Source organism: Fundulus heteroclitus, chromosome 4 (assembly GCF_011125445.2).
Source record: "Fundulus heteroclitus isolate FHET01 chromosome 4, MU-UCD_Fhet_4.1, whole genome shotgun sequence".
In the NCBI taxonomy this organism is placed as follows: Eukaryota; Metazoa; Chordata; class Actinopteri; order Cyprinodontiformes; family Fundulidae; genus Fundulus; species Fundulus heteroclitus.
Window position 1 is genome coordinate 9,340,226 of NC_046364.1, and position 22,507 is coordinate 9,362,732.

Here is a 22,507-nt window from a genome sequence, read left to right on the forward strand (position 1 = left end):
ATGTGGAGAAACATCACACAAAGGAAAGAAATGGCCTTATGATATGGCTAAAAATGGATAAACAGTTCTCTTGAGCTCAGGAAAAATTATGCTACCATCATAATTTGTCCATCATTGTATTAAAAGTCAAAAGTCCAAAGAGTCTAACTGTATCATGGTTAATGTAGAAGACAGTATCTACAGTATATAAGGCATGGTTAAGAATTGAGACTTTAAATAGCATGACTGCAAAGCTTCCCGAGATGCTTGGTGTCTTGACATATTCTGCAAAGACACCACCTTTTTAAACACTGGATGCAAGTCATTCAAATACAAAACCATAGCTTTTTTTTTTTTTTTTTTACAATAAAACGGTCACATTTTAAATCTTTAAACATCTCCGCAACAATAAAAAACATGTGTTGTAGCCTGATCAAGTTATGTTCATATGTTTTGAGGTCATAAACCAATCATGCCACACAATATATCGACAATTAACTAGTCTGAATATCTCGAAATCAGTTGAAATAATGAATTCTTGACTTTCCATTGATACCAACAGCCTGAAGAACTTTCAATTTTGAGAGGAGACAAAAAAAGTAGAATGATTAAATATCTATGGACCCATCAAATTTTGGCAATAGAGCTGCCAATGAAGGAAAAACATATTACGTTATTGTCATCCAATTTTACAGAGAAGTTCTGTTTATTCAACTCATTTGGTCCTGTCTACACCAAGCACAAACTGTTACACAGACATCTGTTGTTTTGGCCAAAAAGCTTCTCAGACGGGCAAGCTGTTTGTTGGGGTCCAGGTCACTGACTGTCTAATTGGTTCCTCACTTTAGATTCAGAGCTGGGATGGGTAAGAGAGGAAATGTGTGTGTGTGTGTGTGTGTGTGTGTGTGTGTGTGTGTGTGTGTGTGTGTGTGTGTGTGTGTGTGTGTGTGTGTGTGTGTGTGAATGGTTGTTTGTCCTGTCTGTCTCTGTGTTGCCCTGCGACAGACTGGCGACCAGTCCAGGGTGTACCCCACCTTTCGCCCATTGAATGCTGGAGATAGACACCAGCACCCCTCACAACCCCAACCCCTCACGGAAAATGTATGGATGGATGGATAATAATAATAATAATAATAACAATAATACATTTTATTTAAAAACCTTTGAAAAATGTAGATCTGGTTCCTACAAGAAGGATCTCAGTTTTCTCATTGTTCACTGTAAGAAAATTGGAAGTGCTTCAGGATTATATTTTTGGATAAGCAGGAGGTAAGGGAGAAGGGTGGGAGTGTAGAACCTGGCTTACATGAAAGATAGAGCTGGGTGTAACCCGCATAACAGTGAAAATAAAATAGGAAGAATATAAATACAGTTGCGAGAGGAAATGGATGGGAACTAAAATACTTAAGTTGAACAAAGTGTGGCCAGTTAGATAAGAATGAAACCAGTCAAGGGGTTGTGAGTGATACCATATATAGATAATCTGTGGAGAAGGAGTGGGAAATTATATATAAGGCCGCACTCAGATCCAGAAGAATGAGAATAGGGAGTAGACTAGATCACCTGTCACCAGTAAATCATTGGTGATTTCTCTAAGGGTGGTTTCAGTACTGTGCAGGACAGAAACCAGATTGGAATTGTTCCTTATGGTTATTATGAGATAAATGAGAATTAAGTTGGGAGGCAACTGGTTTTTCAAGTACTTTGGAGATGAAAGTTAGAAATATGGACTGTGTCAAGAATACAAGTAGAATATTTAGATTTACAGATGATTTCAGAGATTCAAGAGATACTTGGAAGTTGAAAACTGGAAAATGGCTGAGAGAAAGGCAGAATTTCACAAGGGTGTAGAGGTGACATGTCAGGAGACACATATTGGTGAATCCATTGGATTTTCTCATTGGAAAACTGCATTATAGAATTACAGGAGGTTGCAGAGAACAGGTGGGGGGGGATGCTGGAAAGAGCTGTTAAACAGTGAAAACAAAGTTGGTCACCTGGGGGTCACCTTCATCGGAACTGATTATATCAGAGTAGTAACTGAATTTAGCAATTAATTTCTTATATTTTGCTATCTGAGTTTAGCACATTTCTTTGTGAATTATTAGTCCAGTTTTCTTTACTGGTCATGGTCAATTGACTGGAGTTCATGGCTGAACCAGTGGGCAGAATGAAAGAAAGTAATGGACCGAGTTTTCACCGAAGCAAGATCATTCAAAATATTAAACAGTTATTATTAAACAGTTATTATATTAAGACACAAGCTTATCATGCTGTATGAGCCAGAAAAGGGTAGAGTACATTCTCCGGGTCAGGGAGGATGTCCTGCCCCAAGTGGAGGAGTTTAATTGTCTCAGGGTCTTGTTCACAAATGAGGGAAAGATGGAACAGGAGATGGATGGGAGGATTGGTGCTGTGTCTGCAGTAAAGTGGACACTGTACTTGTCTGTTGTGGTGAAGAGAGAGCTGAGTCAAAAGGCAAAGCTCTCCATTTACCTGGGATCTACGTTCCCATCCTCATCTATGGTCCTGAGATTTGGATCATGACCGAAAGAACGAGATTACGGATACAAGCGGCTGAAATGAGTTTTCTCCGTGGTGTGTCTGGGCTCTCCCTTAGAGATAGGGTGAGGAGCTCAGATATTCGGAGGAGACTCAGAGTAGAGCTGCTGCTCCTCCACATCGAGAGGAGCCAGTTGAGGTGGCTTGGGCATCTGATAAGGATGCTTCCTGGACGCCTCCCCGGTGAGGTGTTTCGGGCACGTCCCACCGGGAGGAGACCCAGATGAAGACCCAGGACACACTGGAGGGACTATGTCTCTCGGCTGGCCTGGGAACGCCTTGGGATTCCCCCGGAGGAGCTGGCCCAAGTGGCTGGGGAGAGGGAAGTCTGGGCCTCCCTACTGAAGCTGCTACCCCCGCGACCCGACCCCGGATAAGCGGAAGATGGATGGATGGATGGATGGATGGATGGATGGATGGATGGATGGATGGATGGATGGATGGACAAGTTCATTATTGGTGGAAGAAGGATCTGGAATCAGAGTTCTGAGGAAATGAGAGGAAAGGGTATCCTGGTTGATGCCCTTAATATTCCTGAATGAGATAAAACATTGTGTCTTTGTTATGGAGAGACAGAGAAAAATGTTGAATAAAAGGAGGAAATGAAGATCATCAGCTAAACAACAGGTTAAGCCCAAGCTATGACCTTTGGTGTGAGTGGGAAAGTCTGTAAATTGATCAGATCTGAAGTTTTCCAGACATAAAATAAAGTCTCTGGTCAGGGAAATGTGGTTGTTGTCCGGCTGTAAGAGGAAAGAGAAAGCACCTTCCACTTCTCGCGGTGAATTATCGCAAGACTGCCTCCACGGCTTGTCTCACGAAGCTTGCAGATGTAAACAAATCCCTGTTGTGTGGAGTCGTTAGGTTGTGAGAAGTCCTTGGGTTTTTCCCAACTTTCTGTTAAACAGAAAAAGTCAAACACGCGGTTGACGAGGAGATTTTGGGGTGAATGACCTTTGCTCGAGAGCGAGCAGATGTTGATAAGACCAAGGTTAAGAGTGATGGCAGAAAGCTGGCATCTTGCACAGCTTTAAACACAAAAAAGCATTGTATACCATCCATCTGTTGTCTGTACCCACCTTTCCGTGAGAGGGTCACTGTGAGGGATGGTGCTATCTCTATTGGTTGCTAGAAAAGAACCTGGGTACGGTCTTGACAAGTCACCAGTCCATACCAGGGAAACACTGACACATACAAGACATACAACCATGGTGGCAAACACTTTTTTTCTCTTTTTGTTATGGTGGCACACACTTATACCTGATGGAGAATGATTGTATACCTATTTATGCAAATTGTATAGGAGGAAAGAAGCCAGAATACCTGAAGAGAACCCACACATGCATAGTGAGAACATGCTAACTCGACGAAGTCTGGATTTTAACTGGGGATCTTTTTGCTTTAAGGAAACAGGGCTGACCACTGCTCCTAAAGTGCACACCAACATATTTATCATAACTGGATCTCAAAAGGCTGATTGGAACAGGGATAGTGGAGCATATTGGTTGGATGATGATGACTTCATGGAAATAAGATAATTTCCTGTCAAATGGGCTTTTATCAACCCATCACAGTGCTACCCCCATCTGGTCAGACTCTTTGAATCGCTGTCAGATTTCCTCTGTGCCCAAACAGTGCTGAGTATATCTGAAATGGTTCTGAGAGGCTTAGCTTTGCACCGTATATTGTACAGCTATCAAAACAGCAATAGTAATATGGCAAGGCCTTGGATTTTTTCACTTGGCTATAATCCTCTCATGTTAGGAGAATCAAGCCATACTTTGCTCCGGCACTCAGGATAAAAGGATGCATTTGTGTTTTGTAAATGTTAAAAAGAGACTGGAAGACGACACAGAGTTAAATAGAATCCGAGCTGTTAAAATAGTGCTGTGACGAATGCAAGTCAAATTTAGATTAGACAATTTCTGTGATATGGATTACATCTTTCATCATGACCTTGGAGCCAAATGCATAGAAGGTTTCATGACCAGAAGCGCTTAAGCATGAAAGCATGACTGTTTGCATGCATTCTGTTTTTCAGATTTATGATGTGTTTTCCCTACAATGTCTTTTAGTCTAAAGGATACATGAGCTGTGTACGTTCATGCCTTATGAATACTCATTTATGTGGAGGGAAAGACGTGTGCAAATGCTTAATGCATCTGAGTGCTCGATCACATGAGGAGAAGCTCCCTTCTCCACACTGATCAGCAAGAGAGGGGCTGCACTGAGTCATGTCGACATTTGTTATCTCCAGCTTGCAATGTCAAGAAGGAGAAGGGGAACATGTAATGTCTTAAGGGTTGTGTTTAATTATTTAATGAGGAAATGATAACTTGTTGTTGCTTAAGGGATAGCAAGGAAACGTCTTAAACTGTCACCAAATGACAGAACCAAGTCATAAACCACTAAAAATACAGATGTGGGACACTGTCTTTTTCTTACTAGCCTCCAGAGTTATTATAAATAATAATCGATTGGTTTATCTTAAAAATTAGGGTTGTAATTTTTCTGATTGTTGGAATCACGTTGCCTCATCTGCTTCATGTCTTGCTCCATCAGTACATTTGGGGGCTTGTAGCAGTTTGAGTGATGACAGTATGGGGAGCTGCATCATCAGTATGCACAGAGTGACTCCAGATTGTTTTCTCTGTCTGTCAGGGACTCAAAGGCTCTGGTTTAACACAGACTCATTAAATCCCATCTAAATTTGGCAGAGAGGGGAAACGAAGAGATTGTAAGTGTTGCAGGATGTGAAAAATTCCCATGCAGAAAGAAAGGGCATCAAACCAGCCACTTTTCGGAAGGTCAGTGTGAGGGTGGAACGCATTACTCATGTTTGCCCCTTGACTTTATCTATGCTTGACATGGTCTTGTATTTCTGCTGATTTCCACAGAAAAATATCCCTGTTTTCACAAAAACAAGCTGACTTGCATGAGACAGTTGTCCTATTTTACTGTGCTATATCTGCACAAGGCTTTCCCTTTGATGATTTCCTCCAACATCAGCCGTGACTAGGAAAGAAGTGTCAGACAACACAGTAGTAGACTTCTGAGGTCAAATGTAGCATTCTGTGGTAAGACTTGGAAATGATCAAAGAGCACCTTCAACATGGCACCATAAATGGTTAATGCCTTTTTTGTCCTTTTCCTTTCTTGTTTCCTTCTCTGTGGGTCAAGAAATATACCTTTTATTATTCCCTGGATGCCTGTTGTTTGCTTTGATCTGTATCACAACGTTAAATGCTTAAAGTCTATAGAAAAAACCTCTGGCACATTTCACATTTTTTGTTACAACACATGAACTAAAAAATCTTGATCAAGACAAGCTTCACTATCAAAAAAAAGAGTCTTTGAGAAGAATTGGGGCATATTTATTGATGATGCTCATTCATGTTTCTAAGCAGCACTGACGTCATTATAACCCTCTTTCATGCTTCTCAGATGATCTTTTTCTTTAAAGAGTAAGAGTTGGCCTATTTTGAGAGAAATAGCGAAACTCCAAGAGACCTGAAATTTGTGATGGTGCATTTGGGTCCTTGGGTAATCTGCTTGCTGTTTGTCTCCCTATGTTCCTGCAGTACAAACAAGTCGAGCAGTACATGTCCTTCCACAAGCTTCCAGCGGATATGAGACAGAGAATCCACGACTACTACGAGCACCGCTACCAGGGGAAGATGTTCGACGAGGAGAGCATCCTGGGGGAGCTCAACGAGCCGCTCCGAGAGGTGAGGCGGATGTTTCTGTTTTGGTTTCTTGCTTGTGCAGATTCGAGAGTCAAAAACTTTTCTCAGGCTTGACAGTCCCCTCCACTGAGCTCAAATGTTCAAGCATTTTATTCTTTCATAAGCACACAGTGCTATGTATACAGTAATTCACATGCAGTGCTTTACAAAACGATTAAAACCCTCAGTACCCTTTCCCATTTCATTACATTAGAGCTACAAATCATTCTATTCTTATCGTTTATGACATGCTGACACAAATTAGCGCATAATCGTGAAGTGGAAGAAAAAGGACATGTGGTATTTTACAAACAAACATTGGAATAATGTGGCATGCTTTTGTGTTCAGCCTTGGTTACTCTGACACATTGAAAAGGTAACTAACTAGGAAACTCTATAGCATGTAATTTCATCTCAGTTTGAATACAGGCATTCTGTGAAGGTCTCAACGTTTTACTACAGGACATCAGTGAACAACCAGATTTATGTAGACCAAGGAAGACATCAGAGAGCTAAGGCATGAAGTTAGGGATAACTTTAAAGCTGAGGTAGCTTACATATCAAGATCCCAAGCATTGAATGTCTTAAAAAGCATCATCTCACCTGTAAAAAGGAAAGGGTATAGGACGACTAGAAATCTACCAAGGTAGATTCTATCTAGTAGTAATATAATCTTTATTGTCATTGAAACATACATTGAAACATACATTACAATGAAATTTGTTCTCTGCTTTTAACCCATCCCCTCGGGGAGCAGTGAGCTGCCATGTGTGGCACCCAGGGAGCAATCTGGGGTTAACGGTCTTGCTCAGGGACCCAGAGTGCAGGCGCTGGGGATCGAACCGGGTACTTGCATCCTTCTCTGAGTGCAAGCACGCTGCTCTAACCACTAGGCCAACACTCCTCCCATATATTACTATCTACACTAACAGGCAAGTCAAGGAGAGTAGAGATCAGAGAAAGAACCAGGATCCCGTATCTTCTCTAGATGCATTGTGACAATCCAGATTTTGGCTTTGAGAAAAAAAGTCAAGTAGTGACAAGAATGATTTTGTTGAAATTAAGTTAAAATAAATTGCAGTTTTCAACAAGCGAGGAGACACAGTGAACAAGTGAAGCAAGTTGTCCAGGAAAATTAACCCATCACTGTGAAACATAGTGGTGGCAGCATAATGCTATGGAAATGCTTTTGTCTTCACAGATACACTGTGTAGAGAGTTGATAGTAAGACGAATGGGCAGTCCCGGGAAAACTAAAATTAAGAAGTTGCAAGATTTAAGACTTGCTTCGCCTTTCAGCAGGACAGCAATCCTAAACAAAGATCAAATTATAATAATAGGTTGGAAAGACAAACTAAACATAAATCCAACAAAGAATCTTTGGCATGAATCATACAATCTGGAAACCATGTATCCTTTTCTTCCACTTCACACGTACCGTGGGTGGGTCTGTCACATAAAATTCCAGTACATTGACGTTTGTGACTGTTACATGAGATGGTGAGAAAATGTAAGCGAGATATGAATACTTTCGCAAAGCATTCCATGTACCCAGCTCTCATGTATTGTGCTCCAATATTTATCCAGTCAGAACTTTTTTTTTTATATGACAGAGCAGTTTTCAAACCTCGTTACTATTCTGCTGTTTTGTGTTTGTTTTCAATCTATCTCTGTCTCTTCCAACAGGAAATCATCAACTTCAACTGTCGAAAGCTGGTGGCTTCAATGCCTCTGTTTGCCAATGCCGACCCCAACTTTGTCACCTCCATGCTAACCAAGTTGAGGTTTGAGGTGTTCCAGCCTGGCGATTACATCATCAGGGAGGGAACTATTGGCAAGAAAATGTACTTCATTCAACACGGGGTCGTGAGCGTCCTCACCAAAGGCACCAAAGAGACCAAGCTCTCGGACGGCTCCTACTTCGGGGGTAAGCTGAGGCGTCGCGCCCTCCAGAAACCCAAACAAAAAGGTCACGCTCTGCTTTGTTTGAAGCTTTGGGGCATCCTGAGGTGTTTTTTTTTTATTACTGTTTACAAAGTCTGCCATCACACTCAACCCTTTCCAACAAGCCTCAGCTAGTCAGAATTAAAAAAAGGGGGAAAAATATGGTAAATAGGAGTTTATTTTCAGTTATAAACTAGAGAGGGACATCATTGCTGAGGATACCCACATATTATTGCATTCTTCCATATATCCGTGTAAGTCAATAAGTATGTGTCCCGTCATTACGTAGAGTAGTGAGACATTGAACAGAGTAGTGTGATTAGGCCGTGCCATCATTCAATTGCTTAATTTTTATTTCCCTAAATCGTGCATGCTGTCATTGCCTGGTGTCCTGTACAAAGCAGGTGTGCAGAAATCATCCATAACTCCTAGAAGAGATAAAACAAGAGGGAATGCATCTCTGTAAAGAAATGTATCTCTAAACTGCTTTAATCGGGCACAATACAATTGGTATAGAATACATCCATTAACATCCCTCTTGCAGTAATATTGCTTAGTTCTCTTTTATGTAGCATTTTCATATTACTGACTGTCCTGTTGCATATTAAGTAGTTTGCCTTGGGTTGAATTTAAATTTGCAAGAAGCAGTCTTGATATTAGCTTTTTGTTAGTTTGAAATGGTTTGTTGTACACTGCTAGGCACCTCACTTGAAAGTTCAGCGTCATGGTTTATGCATGACTCTTCCCTTAATATTTGTCTCATAAATAAAGGACACATTCAAATGACCAAAAAACAGCTCTTGCTGTATTGCAGTCTGACATAAGCATCCAAATGTCAAAGAGATCCTGGAAGTTGTGACATTACATACTATATACATACTCAATGCGGGTGTGATAACCCAGAGTTGGTATGTACTTAACTTGCACTATGTTCTTAATCAGGGTCAGATAATGCAAAGCCCTCTCATAGTCCCAGTGAGACAGCAACACATGTAGGAGACAATGCTGCCATACTGCTCTTACCAAATACCAATTAATTTGCCCAGTGACAGCACATCATTTAGACCGCCCTGTTAAGTAATTAGAATTTGTGGCAAAAGCATTTAACAGCACATGACCCGGCAGTGGGAGTTTAATTACGCTTTGCGTGCTTGAGTCCATCTCCATGCCCTCTCTCCGCAGGGGTTCCGCAGAAATAATGAAAAGATGGCAGGCAATCTTTCTCTGCATATGCCAAAACCAATCAATGCTTGAGACAACATGGCCACAGCTCTCTCTTTGTGAAGGGACATTTAACTGTTGTCCAAAACCCCCTTTTTGGACCCTCATGAGAGAGCAAGCCTCTGGATGCAGGAAAAATTTCATCCATTTTACAGGCTTGCCTATTTACAAAATTACAAAATGTGTGTGACACCGTAAATACCATATATTGCAATGCAAAATTTAGTATTAATACCCCTTAGACTTGTTCACATATTGCCCAGTCTAAAGTATTTGAAGCATCTAACAATTTTTCTTTAAACAGGATTATCCTGAATTTTACTTGATCCATCTTCCTATCAGCCCTGTCTTCGCTGAAGAAAAAAAACGAATAGTTCACTGTGAGATGTTCAGGTCTTAAAGGCAATTGAGCGTTTATAAATATCCATGGTCAAATTTGTGGTCGTAATATGAGAAAATATGAAAAATAAGTAATATTGCAAGGCACTGTGTATTTTTGCGGCATGCATTCTAACATCAACTGTATCTGCATCTATAATGTTGGTTCTCAAGTAAACATGAGTGTTCCCACAAAGGGGCAAAATGGTCCCACTCACATCAATCTTGGAACACTTTTGCAGTGCAAACACAACACGTTTGGCTTTGTGATCCTGTGCTTTTCTTCTCTACCAGTGCCGTTTCTCTGGGGGTGGTGTAAGGGTGGGGGGTAGTGAGGGAAGCCTGGCGCCACTGGGAGTGCACTACCAAACATGAGTTAGTCATTCATGAAATTAATTGGTGCAGGATCAACACCGTGTGTGTGGTTCATGTCACTTTAACTGTGACTGTCAGCGTTAGCAAGCAGAGAGTAGGAACAGTTCCTTATATTTTTTTACTTCGACATGTTTTCTGTACACAGATACGCCGCTCAGCTTTGCGTTGATCGTAGTACTTTGTAATTGTGTGAGCGTTTGGATGTGAAACAGAAAGCCCTCCAGTCTTCACGGGGCTTTTCCATTTGTCAGCCCCAGTTTACAGTATGCCAAATTGCATGCACATCTTCTCATCAGCGTCTCAGCAAACCCGTGCACCATTCTGTTCATTCATTCAAAGATGACTTGAATTATTTACACAATTATAGACTCCGCAGTCTGGATTAGCTTGAGCCAGAGAGCCTAACGTCTAGAGTGGACTCGACATGTCCTGGATGGGAGCGTCGGCTGGGCACACGGCGATCCAGTGGAGAGGGGGAAATGCAATGTGACTGCAGTGCTCACGCCAAGGGACAAATGGATTGCTGCCAAGGCTGCTCACTGGATGCTGCTCTGGGCTGTGAAAGAAAACATGCGCCCTCCACCCCCGCTCTCTCCACTTGCCTCTTTATCTCCTTATGGTTCAGTATTGAAACACTTATCAGAACAACATCTCTTCAACTCTCCCTGTGCCAAGATGGAGGATGTTATTGTCATGTTATAGTTCATCCTTTGTTGCGTGCAGTGTCTGATGTCCAGCCAGTGCAGGCTTTGACTCTCGCTTGGTTAACGTAGCCTTATGGTGGCCCTGCATGCCAGTAAGAGGTGTTCACTCAATGCTATTTGGGATTTATGATCTCCTAGTTTTGTCCCAACGGAGTGCATGCAATAGTTCAGTAAATTATTGCTAACACTATTTGAAAAATTGCTCAGTAGCTACATAGTCTCTATAAGGTTTTGATTGAGACTAACATTTTTGCATTTATACACTTTTTTACATATTCCCTCAATTCCTGACCCTCCTTTTGCTCAAAGAGGTTATGATATAGGTCTGTGAAAACATTTATCATCTTGATAACCCAGTTACACCTCTTCATTTGTCATCATAATTAGAGGCTGGATAGGATGAGGCCATGTATAGCAATGAAATCCTTTTTTGCACGTCTTTTACTGTCTGTACTCAGACAGAAAATGGGAAGTGAAGGTAAGCATTTGCACCACATGTACATCAACGAGCCTTTGTTGCCCTTTGACCTTGTCATCCATTTCCACTGCTCCTTCCGTGTTCCACCTTCAATACACAGTTTGTAGTATAAAAACATTACAAGTCATTCCCTGTAACATTTTCCATCATTTGGTCATTGAATTAGGATGCTGGGAAAGTTGTGAAGTAACATGGATACAGTATTTACAGTAGTAGGGTCAGACCGTGCTAGTCCCTCCATTACCTGTTTTAGCCAGTTTCATGCTACACATTTTTCTGGTCAAGAAAGTTGACTCTTTGGAAAGGCATGGTATAGAAATTAAAGAATTTTCCAATACTTTTTTGAAAGTACTACTTAGAGGCTGATAGACTAAAGCTGCATGTGTGTTAAGCAGCTGATTGCAGGCTTACTAACCGTGTCTTCATATCAGAGGCCCGAATAGAGCAAGACAAAAAGTGTGGCATAAAACAGTTATTTTTTATTTCCAAATATTTGGAGTGTTAATAATCTTTTTTTTCCTCTTCCCTACAATGTTATTTCTGTATTTTACAAATTAGTATTAATTATATGGTGATGACTAATTATTCAATTTAGTTCATTTTAGGAAAGTCCATAGACTCAATTCAATTCAATTCAATTTTATTTATATAGCGCCAAATCATGAAACATGTCATCTCAAGGCACTTTACAAAATCAAGTTCAATCATATTATACAGATTGGGTCAGATTATACAGATTGGTCAAAAATGTCCTATATAAGGAAACCAGTTGATTGCATCAAAGTCCCGACAAGCAGCATTCACTCCTGGGGAACCGTAGAGCCACAGGGAGAGTCGTCTGCATTGTACATGGCTTTGCTGCAATCCCTCATACTGAGCAAGCATGAAGCGACAGTGGGAAGAAAAACTCCCCATTAACGGGAAGGAAAACCTCCGGCAGAACCGGGCTCAGTATGAACGGTCATCTGCCTCGACCGACTGGGGTTACAGAAGACAGAGCAGAGACACAACAAGAGAGACAAAAAAAAGACGTTATCCAATAGCATGCCAGTTTGACCAGCTAATATTAGCTTTTTAGACTTCTGGTCATAAGAAGTAATAATGCTGTCACAAATAAGGATGTTTAGCTAAAAGCCTTCACTAATGGTGTTTATTCCATATTTTGTTTTATCCCTCCATCACAGTGTACAGCTGCTAAAATAAGTCAATCATCTTTTTTTAATTACCTACTGATTTAGTTGACACTGTCTTAACATTTTTATTTCAATATGTGTGATAGATGTGGGATTTAATATATATATATTTTTTTTAAATCTAATCTCTAGCTGAAAATAAACTGATTTGTAGAGAGTCCATAAAAATAGCTGACACTGATATTAAAAAGACCAACTGTCAACACACTCACCAACGTTCTCCTATGTGACCTCTGGAGCAGAATCAAAATAACACTAATTAAAAGCCATAGACATCATAAAATTAATAATCAATGCATTATTTTAGCAGAAGCAGCAATGCAATATTTTTGCTTCTCATTTTTATACAAAACGCATTTAAAGTATGCCTTGTCATTTTCCACAGCTCTCTTTTTTTGTTCTCACTTCTGTGTATTTAGGTCTTCTGTGTTTCCTTCCTGTTGCCTTACACACACACAGCTGGATCTTTTTAAAAAATAGAATACATCCACATCATTTTTAGAAATAATATTTCATATAATACACACAGAATTGTTTTCAGAAAACATTTCATCCACTCAAACCTGCACAAATAGACCTCTTAGCATTGTTTTAAACATGGCAAACACAGGAGACAGTGTGCCGCAAAGCTAAAACCTATGCCAGCCTGTCAGGATCCTTCAAAACATTAGTGACGTTGAACGGCATTGGTCCTCTGTTTTGGGAGGGAGAGTTGGTGTAAAACAGCTGACCTCCAAGCGCTCTTTCTCCTTTGCACCTCAAGGTATTGGAGGAGCTAGGGTTCTAAAACCAAATATGCAAAAAGCGTCTGCACCCACTATAATGTTTATAGTGTTCCATATATGCTTTTAATTTGAAGTCTTGAGGTGAAGACAGGAAATGTTGTATGGTTCCCGGGGTTGCTTGGAAATAAGCAAGCGGAGATGCTGTTGATTTCATAGCAGTGAATTTGTCCAGTTTAAAGGTATATATTCATGTCATATGCTTATAAAAAAAAGCCCAAAAGCTGTTTGCTCATGATAAAATAAGGTTATATACACCAAGTGTCCATCCTGATAGTGTTTTGATAGACCTTTTTAAGCCTAAATAGAACTCCAGCAACCGGCACGATGAGCAAATATAAACAGACGTGGTGCCATCTACCCGCAGTATTGCAGAACCATCAGAAAGCTACATGGCGACTACAAAATCACTACTATAAATAATGCTGAACCAAGTCTGACCGCTCTGCAATGCCTCGCAGTTAAGCGGCCACTCAGCATGATCAAAGACCAACCGTTATTAATAAAATAAGCCCATCTACAGCAACTCTAAGCCTTGTTTACATTTAAGACTGTAGAGCCTAAGAAGAGCATTGCTATTACTATTATCACAGTATTAATAGGGACGTTTACTCACGTCTATCAACTCTGCGGTCATATCTTAGTGATCGGCAGCTTTAGCTCCTGCTTCAGTGAACAAAAATTTCATACTGTGTATTCCTAGCCAATCTATTCCCTCACCTCTTTTTTTTTTTTTTTTGGACAGGAAAACATGTTTCTACACAGCAATGATGAAACCAGTTTTTATATATGCTTTTGAATTCAAAAGTAGTGCACATTAAATAGAACAAAATTGTTATTATTGATGTTGCAACACAAAATAATCCAAAAAGTCTTGATTTATTGCACATTTGTTAAAGAGTTTGAATGGAAAAGGGAACCCCAGGAAACACTCAGCACTGGGTTCCAGGCTTCCAGCAGTGTTGTCACATCCGCTTATTATAAGCAAGTTTGGGCTTGTTCATATATACTGTTTACAAGGTAGAGGTAATAGAGTTGGTTGCCTATTTATCTCGCAAGGACTGGCAACACTGGCTTCCAGCCCACATTCACACATTCGCGCTGTTTTTTTTTTTTCTTCATATGCAGCTGCCTTGGCACAGAGGCATAGAATATTCTTCTCAAATGCAGAGCTGCACACATTTGTCATCTGCAATGTTTGTGCGTAAAGCAACTGTTGTCTGAGGATGTGTGACGCAGACTGAGTGACAACTTTTGGTTATTGGTTAGTGGCTAGCGTTAGCTTCCTGAAATTGCCTTATTTGTCATTGGTTTAATGATAGTGAAGCTAAAATTTTCTTTGCGAAATATGAGTTTGTGAAGTTAACTTTTTTGGTTATCGGTGCTGACCACTCCATACCAGTTGAATACATACCTTTTATTGCAGACCAGGAACACCAGCAAAAGATCTTCACTTTTATAGATGCTCTGACCCAGTTGTCTGAGCCAGTTGTCTAAACATCACAATTTGGCCCTTGTCATCCTTGATGAAATTGTTTTGTTAGCCCATTTTACCTGGTAATCTGAGGACTAAATGTTCATTATAATTCTGTACTTGCTCAAACTTCAATTCAATTTCAATTCAATTTTATTTATATAGCGCCAAATCATGAAACATGTCATCTCAAGGCACTTTACAAAGTCAAGTTCAATCATATTATACAGATTGGGTCAGATTATACAGATTGGTCAAAAATGTCCTATATAAGCTTGTTCCTTATTAACAGACACAATAAGAGTTCTCCAGAGACACAGTTTGAACTCTTCAGAAAGTAATAGTAAAACACATAAAAGAGTGTAAATCTGTGTCTAGTCTTAAAGTAAAAGAAAATGGGAAAAGATCAGTGCCAACTATCATGCAGAAATGCTTCAGATACCTCTCCTCTGTCTGCGCATGCCAGCCAAATGGAAGGTGTTTGTGCAGCTATGCTAATGCTGCAAGGGAGCGAACATGACATGTCACAAGGAATCAGGCAGCCCACTGCGGTTGTTTCAAAGGTTAGAGAGTGTCCGCTCTGTGGGGCTGGGGGCACCAACGGGGAGGGAGATGGGAGCTGACAGCAGGACTCAGAATCCAGGTGAGCTTAGCCAAAGCAGGCTGCAGGACACAAACACTTCATCACAGTCAAAGTAGCCCTGCACATATTCATTAATTCACCTTCACGCACACTTCCAAGCATGGAAGAAGACATGTATAACATTCCACACATAAAACCACATCTAGCTAGAGAGCAAATTCAAATTCTGGCATTTGCATCCTGTCAGACTCAAGCACAACTGTTTTCGGGTACCACGTGATCACAATAGGCATGTTCTATTTTCCTAAATACTGTTATTAAGGACTACCTTTCTCTAATATATTGCAGTGAGACTTTGAAACTAAATGTTGCCATTTTAGGAAAATTTACTTTTCAGCATATAAACTGCAAGACCCAGAAAAATGTGATTGTTAGATTGATCAGTTCTATTTTTCTCCCATTTTCATTACTGAATAAACCCACTAAATGTATTGTTTTACTCTAGTCTCAAACATAGGAACTCCTCAGCTTGTAGCAATGATAAGAAAATACAAATTTTAAGAAATATCATTGTACCTCTTCCTTGCATCAGTTTTACCTTGAAGGTTTGTTTTTGTTGTACTGTACTCAGCATCCCACTCCCGTTGTGGAAAATGACCAAAGGGAAATCAGTGTAACAGGAAAGCATGCATAGTTCTTCCTATTCGTCTTTGAAATACTGAAATGTTAAAACAATGCAAAGACTCAATATTCATATGAGCTATCCCAATATGACCCAGTGCTTTTGGTTAAAAAAAATAGTTAAAAAAACTTTAAAGAAATAAGTAAAAAGAAATAAGAGGACATATTATAATTTTTCCAACATCTCCTTTTTTATTCTTCTTTAAAGGAGCTATAAGTAAGATATTTACAGATATGTCATCTGAGATCGAAGAAATATTCCCTATAAATAATGCGTCCTCTCCATCAACAATGTCTTAGTCATGTTTTTGTCCTTTCAAACCTTGAGGTACAGTCCCAAACTACTTTATTGCCTTACTTTGAAAACGTAAATGAAAAGCTAACTAATTTTCTGTGAATTGTGTATTCAAACCGTTCATGTATTTTTATATATTTGGCTTGAAAACACAAAGAAAATATGTTTGAGTTTGCAATAGATAGCCTACAGTTTTCTTACACCAAATGAAATAATTAAGGGACACCGTACTCTATAGACATTTTTCTTAGCATTTAAGAATGCCTAACAGCTCACCAAAGCAGTGAGAAAATCTCCATGATTTCCCTTCGATTTTGTTCTGTTGGTTAAATTGCCAGCCTTCTTGAATCTGCTTTTTATGTTAAAGCAAAGTTCTCCTCTCCACTGGCACTTGTGCCTCTGAGTTTAGACAAACCTAGTGTGAAGATTGAGTGTTCTTTAGCAAAAAATGTTTAACAAATTACTATACTTACTAAACTTGTATATTGCTCCAAACCAGATTTAATTTTGAATGTCCATGTGGTTTGACTCGGAAACTGTAGAATTTGAAGGAGTCGAACAGTATTTGATTTTAAACTCCTCAGTGTCGGAAGGAAAGTGTACATTTATACCTAAGAAACATGCAACGCCTTGCAGGGGGTGTATCTTTGTTCACAAATATTTACAGTACCACTCTCCAGGAAACAGAGCAAACACAGTTCAGAATTGCTTGAAAAGCAACAAAGATGATCATGTAGTCTGTAATAAACTGTACTTCAGAGTTGCTGACCTCAATCACAGTGCACAATAATAGAGCACTTCAAGTTTAGAAACACTCCAGATATCACAATAAGGTTTTTAAAAACAAAACAAACAAAAAAAATGGGAATAACATTTATGAACTTGTGTAGCTCATGCAGCTCAAGTGCTGCTGACAATAAAAGCAAAAGGAAGTTCACATGGAGTACTAAAATACTTTAAATCTTGTGCATTCATTGGGAGATCTACTTTTGGATAAACTGGTTTGCTGATGTTATCATCTATTTTAAAAACCCGTGGATGATATTTACATAAAGTGTTCTCAGTACTGATTTTAAAGGCAAAGATAGCATCAACAGAAAAAAATTCTGTTTTCTTTCACCCCTTCCTGTCCTTGCTCTCTCTTCACACACGCGCACACACACACACATACACACAAAGAGTTTCCACTCTTCCACGCAATCCACTCTCCTTTTTAAGAGACGGTGCAGCAACTCAAGGAAAACATCTTTCCAGTAAGAGCTCGGGACACGTGGGCAGCAACATTAAGCAAACCAGCCATGTGTGTTCTTACCAAGGTCACAGTGCCTGATGTCTCAGTCCTCCTTTCCCAGAACATCCAATTTTAATTGGTGTCATTCAATTTTAATGAATGTATTATCCCCCAAGTGTGAAAATGAAACACATTACAGTTCATGGTGAAAACATTTTGTCTACAAGATTGCGTCGTTAAAATCAGCTTCAGAAACAAACTCAACTGATGACCCTTTTTTTCCCTAAATGTCGCTTTTAGTCAATGAAAATATCACTTGCCCAGTTGTGTCCATAATATTTTTTCAGTCATGATACCATAGCTTTCAACTAGCAAAACCTGTAATTTTTGGCTGATTATTAAATACCTTGTCAAGGCCATAGAAAAATGGGTTGGTGTTGAAGCAGCTGTCAGTTTGAGAACAGATACGCCCCTCTCAGCATTCAGGCTAAGCAACTAAGCCTGTTCCATAATTTCATGCAGGATTTGGGGAGTATTACCATGAGTCGCATGAGACACGAGTAAGCAGTGGAAGTGGAGCATTCGTAAATAAATTGAACATAACTTGTGGTGTCCACAAAACAGTTTTAGGCAAAGCAGCGTAATAGGTAAAATGTGTTAATCTCAATTCATTTTATTTATATAGTGCCAAATGGCTACACATGCCATGTCAATGCACTTCATTAAAAAGTAAACTCAATTCAAGCATACAGACATATTCCAAGTCAATTACATAGGTTCCAAATTGATACTAGTTATCAAACAATGCAGTTAAGTTCAGTATATTATTCAAATTGGTTAAAAAGTTTTCTATCTACGGAAACCCAGAAGATTGCATCGAGTCACTAATCTGTTGCATTCACTCCTCTTGGGTGAGCAAGTAGCAACAGTGGACCGTTGATTGGATTGTGTCATTGATTTTTCAGCAATCCCTCATACAGAATCTGCATGTTGTGACAGCATAAAGGAAAAATCCCCTTTAAGAGGGAAAAAAAAAACTCCAACAGAACCAGGCTAAGTGTGAATGGCCATCTTCCATGACCAATGCACACAAAAACAAACTGATTCCAGAGCACATTATATGTTAAAGAAAAGTAAAAAAGTTAATGCCATCGATAGTTTAATTAGTGGCTTTAACTAGACGAGAAACACAACTAAGCAGATAAACTATGAGCAATTTTTTAAGTCTATAGGGTGAAAGAGAGCAGGTACAGTTAGCTGGAGTAAAGGCTCAGCTTATGGCTATGTATGGGAGAGAGACAGGGTGAAAAGCTGAAGGGCCAGGCCAAGTGTATCATCTATTGAAGTAGAACATTATGTTGGCAGCAGTAGCTCGGCCTAGCATCCTCTTCAGGAAAGTGTCACATGTTTAACAGAACACCAGGGAAGATGTAGCTACTATGAAGAGAAAACCCAAAAGCTGGGTAGAAATATATGATATGGAGTAAACAAAACAAATGGAATTTGTATAAGAATGATAGAAGAGTGGGTTAGAACAACACAACTATTTGCAGAGAAAGAACAACATGGCAGATATTTACATGGACATTATTCCAGGTTTGTGTTGTACAGACATATTGCAACAGGAGAAGGTATAGTCTACATAAATATGTATCTAAATCTGCATATAAACATACAAATACATATATGCAAACACACATACACACACACCTGGCATTTCTCCAGTTGCCCGTGCTCTTTTTTCCTGATGTTTCCATCACTCAGAATGGCCACATCGATCACAACGGCTGTCCTCTGCTACTTTTAAATGATCACAATGGTTGGTAGCCATCACCATTTTGTCTGTTTGTATCTGGAAGTCCTACAAAATCTTAGCTCTGTCATTCTCCAGCACCTTGGGAGGTGACTCCGATTTTGAACTGGGGGTCTCCTGTTGGTATTCTGAGCATATGTTTCTGTACATCATACCTAGCCTGGATAGCCAGACTCAGTTTCCCTTTCGCTTTGCCATACAGTGAATACAGTGAACTGATTCTGGAACTGCTCTCACAGAGCCCTCTTTCCTGATAGCGACCAATCACAGGTGTGGGTGGGCTTTATATGATGAGTGACATGCTGTGCCCGAGAATCCCTCAGCCAAAACAAACAAGATTGCTGCTGCTACGGAGCATTCGTTTGCTAGTGATTTTTGGTCCGTGAGGCAGACACCCTGTCTACTTTTAAGACTAGGCTTAAAACTTTCTTCACGCTTGCTCAGTATGAAGCCATCAACAATGCAGACGACTGTCCCCTGTGGCTCTATGCTCTTTCATGAGGAGTAAAGGCTGCTTGTCAAGACTTGATGCAATCTACTGGTTTCCTTATATAGAAAACTTTTTGACCAATCTGTATGATTTGATTGAATTTGACTTTGTAAAGTACCTTTGCCTGACAGGAGCTTCCATGTTGTGGAGAGACAGGTTATTGGCCGATAGTTGGTAGGAGCCGTTCCCCTCTAAGGTTCTTTCATTATAAGGACTGTTCTGCCCTTTGTCAGCCATTCAGGATGGATCCCATTCGCCAGCAGGTGCTTCATTTGTGCTGCTAGGTGTTCACGGAGAGAAGTCAGCTTCTTCAGCCAGTAGGTGTAGATCATATCTGGGCCTGTTGCTGTATAGTTCTTCATACCTGAGTCTTTTTTGGATGTCTGCCATTGTGATGTTCACTGAACTTTGTTCAGTGTGATTACTGTGGTCTGCTCTTTTGATCTATGTGCACCATTATTATGTGATGCTTCTTTCTCCCCTATTCCTTTCCAGTATTGCTCTTGCCTTGGTGGGTTGGCTGATGTGTTAGTACCCTGCCACTGGGAGTACACTTTAGCTAGTTCAGTAGAAAACAGCTTGTTTATTCGTCTGCCTTCTATCTCCTTTGAGTACCTCTTCAGTCTGATACCCAAGGCTTGGAGTCTTTGTTTGGTAGTTTCCAGAGACTCAGCTATCCCCCAATTTCTGGAGAATTGCCTTTCTGGATGCACCCTTCTGGAGTTCTGACAGTTGGTTTACTTAATTCCCGTGTTGTCTTGATTTTGGCTTCCAACTTTATCTTTTCATGGTGGATATTGTCCACTATGGTCGCTCTTAATATTACCTTTGCCAAGCAGTTCAAGAATCCCTAGGGTTGTACTGTATTTCAGCTCATTGGTCTCTGCAATGGTCACAGTATGGATTGTACTTAGTGCTGTATTCACATCATCTAGGAGATCCTGTGGAGCCACTTCACTCAGCTTCATAAGTCGATGTTGGGATTGACAGGCTCCTAATTTAGCCATGATCTTATTTCTTAAGTCCGATGTTCTCACATTCAGGTTACGTATATGTATACATTCAGTTGTTCTTGCATAAATGGGACTTGGCAGCCAATCTCTGCAAGGTTGATGTTAAATCACCCTGTCTGACTGTGTGTATTGGTTTCCCTTGCTCTAGTAGTGAAAGTATTTCTTGGATCTCTAGTTGTGAGCAAGCAGCTGCCGTCTGTGGATGTTGGAACACAGAGTTACTAGCTGTTTCGCTGTTAGTCTAGACTGTGGGTATCGAAGTATCCATGTTTCCCACAGTCTTTTCATGTTTACTGGAGTAGTAGCATTCCAATAGCGCTTTATTGTCTTCTACAGTCTATATCCTTTGTGTTCCAGTAGCCCATTTATCATCAAAGTACCCTGGTTCCTCAACACTTGACGCAGACCTTATTTGAGCTGGCACTGGATGATGATATAAGCCCACTATATACAAATGAACCATGCGGGATTCAAACCCCCTATTGTCCACAACATATTTGCAGAATTTCAAATTTCAGCAGCAGATCATTAATGAGATGAGCAGTTGTAGGGAGAGTGAGTTTCTCTGATACTGTAGTGCTATGGTTGGGGGAAGTGCAGCAGTTTGGAGAAATGTGACTGGATCTGTTTATATCGTCAAATTAGTATCTGTGAATAAGGATTTTTTTGTATTGATTATATCAATACATTCATAATTCATAATACTTAATTTTCTCGCAGTGAGAAAATTCATGTGTATCAGCAGAAAGTAAGGAAAAATGTCCACAGCAGAAGAAAAAATACTGTAGAGCTATCAGAAATAGCAAATTCTGATTCAATGAAATGTGATGTCATGGTTGAAAGGAGCTAAATACATAATCATATCACTCTTCTTTTTTTTTTTACTTGTAAGAACCTTTTGAAAACCATATATGACTACTTTTTTTGCCACAAATTCTGTTTGTGTATAGCACTTAAAATCCCAATAAATTGTTGTAATAGGCCAAACTATGCAAAAGTTGTGTTTTTTGTTTTGTTTCATTTTATAACTATCTAACAACGCTTAATTATATGACACAAATTCCCATATATGGTTACCCATATTAAACATATTTCCACAAAAATGCATTGCAGTAATTCCTGGAAGTATATGTCTAAGTTTTTAAATTAGAGCAATAAGTCATTCTCTCAACATGCTTTGTTTTTGACTTCTCTGCTATATAAAAAGTCAACATTTCCTCAGCGTTTTATAACAAGGCATGTTAAGTTATACGAAAGACCCATATTTCAGTTTTTGAGCATCAGTCAAGTTAAAGAAATATTGAAAATAACCATGCTTTTTTGGGTCACCACTGTGACCCAAAAAAAGCACATCTAAATTGTGCTGTGAGGTTTCCTTATTTTCCGCAGTGATAAACGGTTAAGGCTTAAGCTTAAACTTCGCTCTATAACTGTCCAACACATCTACTTGTGCTTTTTTGTTTACTGAACTAGAACAGTGTAATAACACTATTGGTAATTATTTTTGGTTCCAATTAAAGTTCACATGGCACCTCATAGTGTCTAGTTCTCATGTTTCAGTTGCTTTGCGCAAAAAAACATCAGATA

General features: G+C 39.7%; 1 protein-coding gene across 1 annotated transcript in view; it reads left to right on the forward strand.

The window, feature by feature from the left end:
• Positions 1-22,507, forward strand: part of hcn4 (hyperpolarization activated cyclic nucleotide-gated potassium channel 4) — a 106,232-nt gene that overhangs the window by 75,877 nt on the left and 7,848 nt on the right. The window contains exons 5-6 of the mRNA XM_012868255.3: positions 6,123-6,269; positions 7,952-8,192. Of these exons, the coding sequence (XP_012723709.2) occupies positions 6,123-6,269; positions 7,952-8,192 (388 nt within the window). The remainder of the gene's footprint in view (positions 1-6,122; positions 6,270-7,951; positions 8,193-22,507) is intronic.